The 13,245-nt window shown below is 44.1% G+C and overlaps 1 protein-coding gene across 1 annotated transcript in view; it reads right to left on the bottom strand.

The window, feature by feature from the left end:
* Positions 1-13,245, bottom strand: part of SELENOF (selenoprotein F) — a 22,095-nt gene that overhangs the window by 6,331 nt on the left and 2,519 nt on the right. The window contains exon 2 of the mRNA XM_018555908.1: positions 7,729-7,896. Coding sequence (XP_018411410.1) covers positions 7,729-7,896 — 168 coding nt within the window. The remainder of the gene's footprint in view (positions 1-7,728; positions 7,897-13,245) is intronic.

The following is a 13,245-nucleotide window of genomic DNA, read 5'->3' as shown; positions in this document are numbered from 1 at the left end:
GGAAAATAAAAATAGGTGGGGGGGGGGGAGGGGGGGAGTAAAAAATAAAAAATTTTTAAAAAAAAGTTATAAAAAAAAGTCAAAAATAATAAAATATATAAAAATAAAAAAGTGACAAAGCAAAAAAAAAAAAAATATTAAAACCAACTCCGCTGCCCCTGCCATCTGCATACAAATAAATGCATGCATAGGAAATTGTATGCGTGTTTAGTCCTGCCGCCATTTCACTGTGTGCCATATTGTGGTAGCCATGCAGTAGCTCTCTCACACGCACAATGTGCATTAAAGGGTAAGTTCACTTTCCCAGGTAATACGGGAAAATGGAATTACCCAATCAAATCTGGCCTGGTCTCTCCCACCACGCTGACCAATGAGAAGCGCTATTTAGCACAGTCAAATACAGTTCTGATTAGGGATGCACAGATACAGAGTATTTGGGCGAGTACTTGTACTCGCCCAAATGCTCAGATACCATCTCCAATACTGGAACTTCTGGTCAGAGGATGATTTCCTCCGACCGGCAGTGCCGTAGGGGAACATGGAGCCAGCTTCCCGTGCAATCAGGAAGCGGAGTTAGTGACTAATGACCCGCTTCCCAGTTTCCCGATTGGCCAGGAAGCCAGCTCCTTGCCGATTGGCTGCCAATCAGCATCGACCCGTCCTCCCGGCCAATCAGGTCATTACTCTTCGCCAGGTTTCCTGATTGGCTAGCAAGCTGGCTTGATGCCGATCGGCCGGGAAACCGGCTTCCCAGCCATTCACAATCAAGCCGGCCAAACATGGAGTCGGCTTCCCTGGCAGCTGGGTAGTATCCGATTACCCGGGAAGGCCGCTCCATGCCAACGGAAGCACCGATACTGAAAGCGATAGTGAGTACTGAAAGCAAAATATCGGTACTCATACTCGATACCCAAAAACCGGTATTGGTGCCTCCCTAGTTTTAAACTTTTAAAAATATATTTTTTTTTTGTATTGGGACAAGTAGATTGCTATGAAGGACAAGTAGATTTGACCCCCCCGCTTTAGCCCTTGGACAAGTAGTTTTTTTTCAAAAATTTCCACACCCCTGTTTGTTTCATCAGTGATTAATGGCCCTAAAATGCTTGCTCTCATTGCGACGTTCGTGGCGATATGCAACGTGCGTAGCGCAATTGTCGTTTTCGCGCGCTGGTGCACCGGGCGCTTATTTACGTTCATATGTGCGTAAACGTGGGGGTGGGGGACTTTAATTTTTTTTATATGCGACTATTTTCTCTTTATATACTGTATTTATTTTTTTTTGCACTTATTGCTATTACATAGGGGGCGAACAATCCCCCTATATAATAGCACAGGTACACTGACAGGTCCTCTGGGACCCCTGTCACCTGGGGACCTCAAAAGAAGCTGATGAAGCAGAGATCTGCTTCATCAGCTTTTTTTCGTTTCAAAGTTTTTATTGAGTTTTGACATTAGGTAGGGTACATAATACAGTAAACAATACAGAAGTACAGGTAACTCAGGAACGCGGAGACATTGTCTGTTGTCAAGTGGGTCTCAATTGAGGTCATAAGTGCTCCGGGTTCTTCAAGCCGGAAGTAGATCCCGCTGAAAGAGGGTTGTCTGAATAAGGGAATCCGGAAGGCAGTGTGCCAGGTGGCAAGGGGCAAAGAGGAAAGAAAAAGAAAAGGGGGGGGGAGTGGGTAGGGGTGCACTGGGTCTGACTGGAACGAGCTCTTTTATTTTGGTTGCCTAGAGGGCTATTAGGCTAGCTGGGGTCAGAGAGGGGTGGGCATAGTCTATCCAGGGTTGCCAGATCTTCGCGAATGACTTATTGGTATCCGAGAGGATGCTGGTCAGTTTCTCGTTGAGGCAGAAAAAGTCCATCCGCCGTGTAACTTCCCCAAAGGATACAAATTGTTTTTTCCATGCAGCGCCAATAGTTTGTTTGGCTGCCAGTAGGACATGCGTGGCTAGGCGATGTTGGGGTTTCGTAAGGAGTGGAGATTTGAGATGCATCAGCTTCTTTTCTCTGGCTATAGCAGCCAGATGACTGACAGGTGAATGCCGAAGTGATGTAATATACATCACTTCTACATTCACAGCCCGGAAGGAGATCAGCAAGAAGCTGATCTCCCTCCCTTCTCCTCCTGACGCCCTCCCAAGTCGGTCCTGGGCCGCAGATGGGCCAGCGGATCCCGGGATTAAAGGTGAGGGGTCAGCAGGAGGGGCAGCAACAGCAGACGAGGGGGGCACACACCAGCACATATGCACAACCCGCTAATGCAGCAGTGCCGTCCGTCCGGTTTTTTTCAATGGGCGGACGGCAACTGGTTAAAGCAGAACTCCAGACAAGACTCAATACAAAGTAAAGTGTACTTTTAAAATAAGATACTTGTCTGGCTTGAAAATAAGCTAGTGTGAGCCCGAAATGAAAGGTTTTCAGATTTTAGGATGTGCTGCTGCTTTTTAGAAGAGACAATACAAACGGTTTTATAAAGACGATATCTGATGTGAGACACCTGACCCTTTGCTGCAACCCATTCACAAAGCACCATTGTTTTATTATATAAACTGTCCCTCAGTTTGTCCCCAACTCCATATTGTAAGCTATTCCAAACAATAGAAGCTGCCTGTAGAGTGCTTTTTTTTTTTTTTTTTTTTTTTTTTTTTTTAGGTATGCTGTGTGAATGGGAACACATGAAGCATATAGTGGGGGGTTCTCACAAGAAAAATTTTTTTACAAAGTTTACAACATTTTTTTTTGAAAAAAAGTTAACATAAAAAACCCTTTTTCGGTTTCGGCCTGACATTTTGACATTTCAATTTTGGTGCACCTCTAAAAAGAAAAAATGCACGCGTTGCCCCAACACACATTAACATACGTTACCATTCATGTTTATTTGCACCCAAGGCACTAAGGCCAAAAGATATTCCACGGCACTCCTTACCGATATACCCTTTGCACTTGGGACTACAGGTGAAACTCGAAAAATTTTAATATCGTGCAAAAGTTAATTTAGTTCACTCTTCCCTGTTGGTGCTGGCTGCAGTGGTCTGCGTCCCCGCCGATACATGCAGGGATTGAAATGGACACAGAACGCTGCAGCTAGCACCAGCAGGGTGGAGAACGGAGGAGCAGAGTGGCAGCAACGAAGCGAAAAGCAACTAATCGATGAGAATAGTTGCCAACAATTTTGGCGATGTCAGTATGGATGTAAAAAGCTATTTCTACACTGTTTTAAAATCAGCTCTACAACAATGATCTTGCTTCCTTCAAATGGGTATAGTAGGATACTTTTCCTGCTGCCTTTATAAAACCACAGTAAAAGAACAGATTCAAGAAGTTCAAACTTCAGTGCATCAGATGCAGGCCTTGAAAGCTGAACAGTTCAGGAGAACCAGTCTATACTTTGTGGGGTTTACAGGGACTCTGCTGATCTAATACGAAACTCTCCGTGCCGAGTGTAATGGATTATCTGTTCCATGTAACACTAACAGGGTTATTCACTAAAGGTTGACGAGCTTGGAGAAAACAGTGAACAATCTAGGACAACATAGCCGAGCTGGAAAGTGGGATGAATTGGAGAGTTTTTCCAGTTCAGCTATGTTGTGCTAGAGCAGTGGTTCTCAACCTGTGTAACCTCAGGGCACACATTTGTTCTTGGTCATTAAGTCGTGACCCAAGTTGCACTGCAATGGAACACACGGAATCAGGGTACAGCGCATTCAAACTGTTGGTGGAAGGTGCGTTTGGGGTATAATATAAATGAATGGCAACGCAACACACCTCCCACACCAGAATGCACGGTAGGTGTGATTGCGTGGTACAGTTTAACTCACTGTACATGTGAATGGGCCCTCAAAAACACTGGTATTACATACACAATCTCACAGACATTCGCGCACACACATACACACTCCAAACATTTTTTGAAGGTTTACCCAGTCTCCCTACCTTATAAGAACTGGAGTGGATCCTCAGCCTGGGGTTCAGTGTGGGTTCAGTGTGGACGTGTGCACCTTACTGTATAACTGGTAACAAATTGTTGAGTGCGTTTGTCGTTTGTTTTGCTTTACCAATTTGGTGCAGCGACGCATGGGGTTTCTCAGCTGCTAATGGGATGTGCGGGATCCCTTGTGTGTTTCTGTACCTTTAAGGAGGTGGGGCGTCCTCCTGACAGGCCTGCACCCAATTTGATATCTTCTGCCCCATGTGCTCCAAGATGGAGACTCTCATAGTTTAGAGTTAGGACCGCACTATAAGAGGTGCCTTGGCGCGGCAGTGCGGCTTACACATCCTTCGCAGAAGACGTGTATCCAAACCTCTGTCATTGTCCTTAGTGGTGAGACAAGTTGTTTTACATGCTGGTTTGTGAGTGTGCCATGATGCCTTTCTACTGTTACACTGAACACAGGGTCGCGACACACTGAACACAGGGTCGCGACACACTGAACACAGGGTCGCGACACACTGAACACAGGGTCGCGACACACTGAACACAGGGTCGCGACACACTGAACACAGGGTCGCGACACACTGAACACAGGGTCGCGACACACTTTTGAGTCATACAAGACACACAGAATCCCCAGCACACCTGCCAGCTAGCCTGCCACAAAACAAATTACCCTGTCTAACAGTATACGTTAAAAGCAGAGGAGGTTTTAGTTGCACAAACCTTTGGCCACAAATATGTAGAAGCCACACTGCCACCGTCAAAGCACCTGTAAAGTGTGGTCCTAACTCTATTTATATGAGTCTCCAAGTGGGAGCATATTGATTCAGTCCTACTCCTCCTCACTAGGCGCAGGGACGCACTGGAGGCCCAGCAACCACAGATGCATGCTGGGACCCCCAATGCATCACCATATCCAAGATAGTCAAACTAGAAAAAGATGGTAACCACATACATAATGTATGCGCTTACCATCTTTTTCTAGTTCCACTTTTGAGTCATGACCCACCAGTTGAGAACCAAGGTCCTAGATTGTTCACTTCTCCTGCCTTCTCCAAACTTTTCCCCCTTTTGTGAATAACCCTGCAAGATGCAACTGAGTTTAGTCCCATAGAGACTGATGACCGCTGTGGGACACTGATTTTGACACACTGAGTGCAATCTAAATAATTAAAAAGCACAAAACATGAACACCCCATGGGACACTGAATACCGTTCTACAAGTCGTCAACTTGATATGATTACATCGGCTCCGACATACAAGCCGGACTCAACCGCTATCGACTATAAATATAATAGAAGCAAATTGCTGAGATAATGGCCATTGTTATACGCTGAATATGCAGAAAATAGAATTTCCATTAAGCCAAAACAGAACTGAAAAATATACCACTGGATGTGTTTTTACTTCTAAAAAGATTTGCAATTCTGTTTTGCCAGTTTTATGATGCAGGCATGTATGGAAATGCAGGCTGCTACAATGGAGTACAGTTTAGTCAGCAAGCTTTCCCCATACTGCTGCATGGACAAAGAAAATGAAAGACGAGATGACAATTGACAGGAGGAACAATGACAAGAAGCATGTAGGCTTCTTCTCTCTCCAAACCTGGGCATGGCTGTGCAAGACAAAGCCAATCCAAAGACAGAGCTATGTATTTATACCAGAATAATAATAAAAAGTATTTAAATGATGACTGGTTTAAATGGAAATCTTGTTCCCTGCCTGAAGTTTAGCATTAATGTCACCAAGTCACAGACTTAAAGTAACACTAAACTCAGTAGTTAAATCTTAAAATTGCATTCAAATACCTTAACTATTAATAATGTATCTTATTTGTGTATCACTCAGCGGCAGATGCTCAAATCTTCTGAACTGGTGCAGACACTGTCCTTCCTTCTGGAGGGTGACTACTGTTGTTCCCCATAGTCCCCGTGTGTTGTAAAGTAGTCAACAGCTCCAAGCTCACTATAACTTTATAATTATAGGGTGATGATTCAATCCAAGCAAGTCTAAAATAGGGTAAGAGCAGACCCTCAATTCGAAGATACTGTATTTAGGTAATACAAAAAGTCTGTTGATATGCTTGAGCCAAATTCAATGAATGAAATGCTACATGATTTTGTACATCCTCATGCATAATCTGCAGTTATTATTTACACAATTCTAAAGCAAACTTGCTGGAAAAAAGCATTCCAATGTTAATCTTAGAAAGGGACACTGCTAACAAAAGTATCCGGGACATAATCTGTATATAGCAGAAGCAAAGATGAGACAAGAAATGGTCCTAACTAACCACATAGTCATACAAGAGATAGTAAACTGAGAGGAGGGAGGCTGGAACCTGTTAGTTTTACTGTTGCTTTCTGTGTCCCTGCCCGCAGAGGGGGGAAACTGCGTGAGGGCAACAGAGCAAGCATAAAAAGGTGTGGAAGGAAGACATCCAGACATTGAGCTTCTACATGTCTAAAGAGTAGAAAACCTTAACCAGTAAGGAGCTTTCTAAGCCTTTTCTGAATACATTTGTAATACAGAAAGGCTTAGGATGGGAAGAAGAAAGTTTAGGGTTACAGTTGCCAGAGTGTTTACTAGCTCAACTAGTAAAACAAAAAAGAGGCAGTAGGTGGTTTAACAGAAGGAACAGCGCTCAGCTTGTCTATAGACACTTCAGACATTGACTGGAAGCTCTGGACCCAAGCCTCTCTCCCCTCCTCTAAGTCAGTCATGAGCTGCACATGGCTAGAAATCCATTGGCGGCCACTGGAAGGGACTTGAGCGAAGACCAGAACGCAGAGTGCGCTCCAACCACGGCTGGCCACAACACCCCAGTGGCCACCACAGACCGAAGGGGGTTGAGGAAGGAGACAAATAGGATCAAGAACCTGGCAAGAAAAAAATAAGTTGTAGATAGAAAGGGCATCAGCAGAACTTTGTCGATCTGTAATCGGAGACAAGACATGTGTGCTCTTGGACTGTAGGAAACACAATGTAAACTAAGGGAGGGGGTGCTGCTTGGTCATTGTGTTGGAGGAGGAGCCTATAATCTCAGTTTGTGGTCCTGGAGGATGATTGGTGAAAATTGTAACTGCCATATTTTTATTCTACAGGGCCTCCGCTTTAAAGAAAAAAAGTTTTGGGTGTTTGAAATATTTTTTTAAGCCAAAAAATAGGATTTTATAGTGTGAGAAAAATAAAAAAATTGGACTGACCGCAAAGGGGTTAAACAATAGCCACATATTCAAATCTTGTTTTAAACATTGTATTAAAGTCAGATTTTAGAAGTATCCAGGTAATGTTCAGTAAGATTTTAGTTGACACACATTTTCCAGTTTCCCTACTAGATGCGTCATCTTGACATCCTGGCACCTGTTGACCTGTGATCAGGATTTCCAATACAAAAAAAACCCATGTGTACTGCAAGTTTATAATAAAGGATTCAGTGAACAGCAAGGGTTAAGCTTCACTCTGGATTTACATACCTCAATTAGATTTCAAATTCAAGGAAATGTCAAATTTAAAACAGAAGCTAAAAAAGGAGGTGGAAAATGAACTTATGGAACTGGTATTTACAATCAACTGCTCCATTTTATACGTTTTATTAAGGCTTTACCAAAAATATGGGATCTGCAATGCATTATGGATATGTTATATCAAGATCTTTATACTGAAAAAACCCCCAAACAAATAGAAAAATAAACCTCAGTCATTTATGACCTGTGCCATATTTCTCCACTTTTAGAGAAATGTCATGTCAAGTCCTGATAATGAGGCTAGACTTGAAACATACGGTACCTTTCTTGATTCTAATTGTGCCTCTTCCTGGCAACACTGCCTGCATGCTGGTTCGATCCCCTTCAGGTCAAACTCCCCAAGAAGGCCACAGGAGTTGCACAATAAGTTACTTGAAAACCCAAGGTCTCTGCATGCTTCTGACGACAGTTCCACGCCATACGTTGATATCTGAAAAAGGAAAGCACAATAATTTTTTTTTTTTAAAACATGATGAACCATTACTTTCTAATATTGCACATCAGACATACATCTTCTGTCAGTTGTTTCTTGTAATCGGTTAACAAATGTTAGTGAAATTGCACTCGCAACTTAAACTTATTGGGAGACATTTACCAATTCTGCTGCACAGCAAAAAGGGCTATCCTTCCCTGAGTGATGGAAGGGAACCTTGGCCAGAAATCGGGTGGGGGTCCGATAGGGAATCCCTGTAGGCACTGCAGCAGGTAAGCCTGGAGTAGGTCCCAATGCCTAGCAGGGTAAGGCTCAGCCCAAAGGCAAACAAACATGAGCCCTAAAAATAACAAACATTACGATGTCCCTGTGTAGCCGGCGGAAACACAAAAAAACTGACTTGGGATGGAAGGAGGAGTCTATTTATTTAATGTGGTTGATGTGTTTCCTGTTGCAGGCAGGCGGAGCCTATATCTCGATGGCTGTCCTGGAAGATGACTGGGGAAAAATGACATGGATGTACTGTAAGTTCTGCTTCACTCATACATTCCTCCCTCTGCTGCAGTCTTCCTACAACTTTAATAGGTGGCACTTGGTAGGCAGGGTCAGTCCTGGATTGGTAGATATTTCCTGGATACTCCAGGACCGAGCTTTCACTGTCATAATTCCAGATTCTGGGAATATTTTCATGGTCTTCCAACATTTTCTGTTGCCTTCTCCATGACGGGCATTAAACAACCCAACAGTAAGAGCAAGAACCCCTCATAATAACTAGACCAAATCTAGCCTGGATGGGAATCTAGGAGTTGTTGAAAGTGATGGGCATATGGAAGGCAGCAGTTTCTATTTAAAGGGATTTATTCAAGTAAGCTTTGATTGCAGTATGTATTCCTATTACAATGCTAATGTTATAACAGGATAGCATATACTAGGGATGTACCGATACCGGCTTTTTCGGTATCAAGCACGACTACCGTTCCCCCCCCATATTTGCAGATACCGAGCATTGGTGCCCCCCGATTATCAGGAAGTTGGTTGTTGGCGGATCATGACCAGTCACTAGGATTCCTGATTGCGTGTGAAGCCAGTGTTCTAGCGAAAGAACATCGGCTTCACTTGCCGAGGCTGCCTGTCTTACTGACCAATTAGGAAGCTGGGCGGCGAGTCATGGGGTGCCATCCGGTTCCCGATTGGCTACGAAGCTGGTTTCACTTGTTGCTTGGCTTCCTGACCAGTAAGGAAGTATCTGAGCATTTGGGCAGTACTCACCCCTACTATATACTTTGACTTTACAACTCCTTTAAATGAGTTTTAAGGCTTGATAGTTAGAATATCCCCAGTTCACATTTTCCACCAGTGAAAAATGAGGTATATTCTGTATATATGTAAAATGTTTCAAACGTTCAAGTCTATTAAAAATCTATTATAGGTCTGAGACATTTTTAGCAATTGCAATCCCATTACAAATATGGCTGAAATGAAAGCTGATCACTTACAGTCAGTAGAAACTAAATATGCTAAATGGTTTTACCCCCTCTCCCCCTCCCTCTGGACAACATGGTCGTCCATTCCTAAACTAAACCCCGATCCATTGTTTACTTCCCTTTACCGTCTATCTTCTTTTATCTCCTACACTCTTCCTGTTTTTACTTTCAACCTGTGGCTTTCTTGTATAGCTAAACAGTTTTTTCAGATGCTCAAGAAATCCTATTTGTTATAAATATGATATACACCATACAAAAGGCAAATTGTATACATGAAACCCGTACATGTTTTCAAAGAATCAAAGTACTGACAAAGTAACAAACAAAAATCAGCAACTGTTTCTACATATGCTTAGCAATATAGTCCGAGTATAGTGGGCCACGGTGACCTATATTTAAGCCATTATTCAGAATCACAAAGTAACATATTGGGAAAGAACAACAAGATATTTAGGTGCCTATTTAAGATTTAGATCTACAGCACAAATTTACAGCCTAATTAAATTCTGACATTTACCCACTTCTTCTCAAACAGAATTATAGCACCAGCGCTAAAGAATGACATCAAGCATGAAATTAAATTACTGAATGGGAGGATATCACCTTGTTTGCAGTTTGCATTTATTAGTATCCCTTTTCAGTAATGAGCATGTTAGTAGATGCCAAATAATGTATTGTGAGAACCAATTAGCTTAAATGAAATTTGCAAATGGAGGGAGCAAAACCCTCAAGTACGCATTTTTTTCTTACCGACACATAAAACGAATCAAGACAATACACACTTAAAGAGAGGTGACAGGCAGCTGTCACAATGACCACCCTATAAAAGCAAGTATCTAAAAATTATTTTAGATTGCAGGGGTGTGGAAATTTCCTATGGAAAGGAGCTGGCTTCCCAGGCAATCAGGAAGCCGGGCAGTGGGTAATGACATGCCACCCAGCTTGCTGATTGCCAGGGAAGCCGGTTCCATGTTTGGCCGGCTTAATTGTGATTGGCTGAGAAGCCAGTTTTCCAGCCAATCAGCAAGGAGCAGGCTTCTTGGCCAATCAGGAAACCGGGAGGCAGGTCATTACTCGCCGCTCGGCTTCCTGATTGCACAGGAAGATGGCTCCATGTTCCCCTACGGCAATGCCAGTCAGCATTTGGGCGAGTACAAGTATTTGGCCAAACACTCAGTATCGGAGCATCCCTAATCAAAACCGTATTTGACTGTGCTAAATAACGCTTCTCATTGGTCAGTCTGGTCACCTGACCAGACGGACCAATGAGTGCTTGGAATTTGCAAGCGAAATTCAAAATGCATAGGGCAGGACTGCGCTGGACAGCAGTACAGGGTACTGATAGTACACCTGTACTGGCGGAGGGTAACGACTTTTCGGTGGAAGGTAAGTATAGCTGGGGGAGTGGGGTGGGTTGGGAGAGACGGGGCCAGATTTGATCAGGTAATTCCATTTACCCATATTAGCTGGGAAGGTGAACTTACCCTTAATGCACATTGTGTGCAAGAGTTCTGTTGCATGGCTAGCACAATATGGCAGACAGTGGAACGGCGGCAACACACACGCACGCGTTTATTGGCATGCAGATGGCGGGGCAGCGGGGTTGGTTTTAATTTCTTATTTTATCACTTATTTTTTACAACTTTAACCAGAGTTTGGAGGCGACAGGTTCTCTTTACGGAACCTGCCCTCCAACACAAAACAGATATTCTGTGCAGTTCCTCGACAGCTGGTGCTGGGATTACAGCGCTACGGTCTAAGTGATCACACAGAGCAGAGCTAGGAATGGACATTCTTCGCTCTGCTCTACACTCTATGCTGAGCTCATGTGCCGTGGTTCCGGGTCCCCCCAAGGAGTGGAGACCTTGAAAACCACAGGGGGGGGGCAGACAACATTGCTGCTCGTTTGATACAAGTGATCTGATCAGATCACTTGCATAAAATAAAGCAGCAGCTCACCACTGCTTCCGGAAGCAGAGCTAAAATGTCAAAATAAAAATCTCCTCGCCCGGTGCCTGAAACTGCATGTTCTGGGCGTCAGGTGATAGGAATTCCACACCCCTGGATTGTGAGCTCATGGGCAGGGCCCTCCTTACCATCTTGGCTTGAATTGTATTGTAACTGTAATGTCCTCATATTGTAAAGTGCTGTGCAAACGGTTGGAGCTATATAAACCCTCTAATAATTTTGCAGCTAGCTTTGGTTCAAATATATATATAAAAAAAAAAAAAAGAAAACATTAGCACCACTGGGTTCCTGAGCCAAATGGCCAAGCCACAGGAAGGAAGAACCAAGTGAGAACAGTCATGTTGTTAAAGTCAGCAGCTGACATGGCTGGAATATAAGGTTCTGCCCAGGTCAGGATATGCTCTATTTCTCTTGCTGCAACAAGATGCCTGGTTCCTCCCTGACTGTTGATGTACGCCTTTACCATGGTGTGAGCTGACTATATCCGGATTGGGTAACCCTCCAGTAAGATGGTCCAATGCTGCAGGGACAGACAAATCACTCAAAGCTCCAGCATGTTGAATGGAAGAGGAGATCCCTACAAAGACCACACCCCCTCCACTTACAGGGTGCTCAGGACTCCTCCCCAGCCAAACAAACAATCTTGCACCGGTCACGAGGATCTTCAAAAAGATGAGAAAGAATGACTTTCCCGATTTCAGAGCCGTCAAGCGACAACCTGGTCCTTCGTACCAAATGAAATCAGACTGAACCAACTTGTCCCACAACAGAATTATAGCTGTCTAGAGGGAAACTGGGCAAATGGGACTGCCTCAGAATGAGGATGCTCATGTAGAAGAGGAGAACTGAACTGGTCCTAGAGAGAAGACCACGAGTATGGGATAAGGGAGATTGAGGTTTCTCCTGTGGGAGAAATACTCTGGCCTGAGACATGTCTAGTACTAGACCTGGATACTCCAAACAACGAGTCTGCTCCGGAGAATTTCTGAAGGCTCAGGATACAACAAAATCATTGCAATGTCTGAACACCTTGTCCGACAATGCCTTGACTGACTGTTTGGTCAACATCCGAGGCGCAAACAAGGCTGAATGGCGAGCCACAAACGGAAAGTGCAGGAGGCCTACAGCAAAGCGTAGGTAATGTTGGTGCACTGGACAGATGTATGCAAGCATCCTTGCTGTCCACATAAGCCAGAAAGTCTCCCTAGTAAAAGGAGGTGATGACAGACCTGGTGGATTCCATGTCGAATTTGAGCTTGAATACAGTCAGTGCTTGCCCCCTTTGGGATTGGGAAGTGTGAAAGGTTGAAGTTACACCCTTAAACCCATTCTGCCACAGAAACTGTGGCAATGACACCTTGATCCACAAGGGCCAAAAAGGCTAACAGACCTGCCAAACTGTCCTCTGCATATGTACTGGCAAGAGACTCATGAGAGCCTTGGGGAGATGAGCAGTGAAACCTCCAAGCAGCCTGTTACAGCTGTAGCTTAAAAAGTTGTAACTATTTGGTGTTCTATGACCAAGGGATCAACCATAGTTGTGGTAAGATCCCCATTAAGGGACTCGCCCAATCCTGGGTTTGGCAAAGCAGGGTCATGGCTAAGATGGGATGAAGAGCAGGGCCCACCAGGGGGAACAGTGCTTTAGCGAGGGTTTCCAACCATTTATCAACTAGGTCCTTGAAGACCCTTAAAGTGATATTAAAAGGCAAAATTTTTTTTCCCTCCCCCCCATTTAAATGTTAGCACTTACCTTAAATGATGTCTCTTATTCTGGTCTTCCTCTTCTTTCCCCATGTTTTCATGTGTCCCTCCAGCGGTGCGACGTCACTCCGATCCAGCGCTGACTGCTCTGTCCCTCCGATCCAGCGGTGTCTGCATGCGGGTGCACGCG

This window comes from Nanorana parkeri, unplaced genomic scaffold, assembly GCF_000935625.1.
Source record: "Nanorana parkeri isolate BGI_ZX_2015 unplaced genomic scaffold, ASM93562v1 scaffold217, whole genome shotgun sequence".
Classification (NCBI taxonomy): domain Eukaryota; kingdom Metazoa; phylum Chordata; class Amphibia; order Anura; family Dicroglossidae; genus Nanorana; species Nanorana parkeri.
The sequence above is the reverse complement of the archived record's forward strand: the minus strand, read 5'-3'. Positions and strand labels throughout refer to the sequence as shown.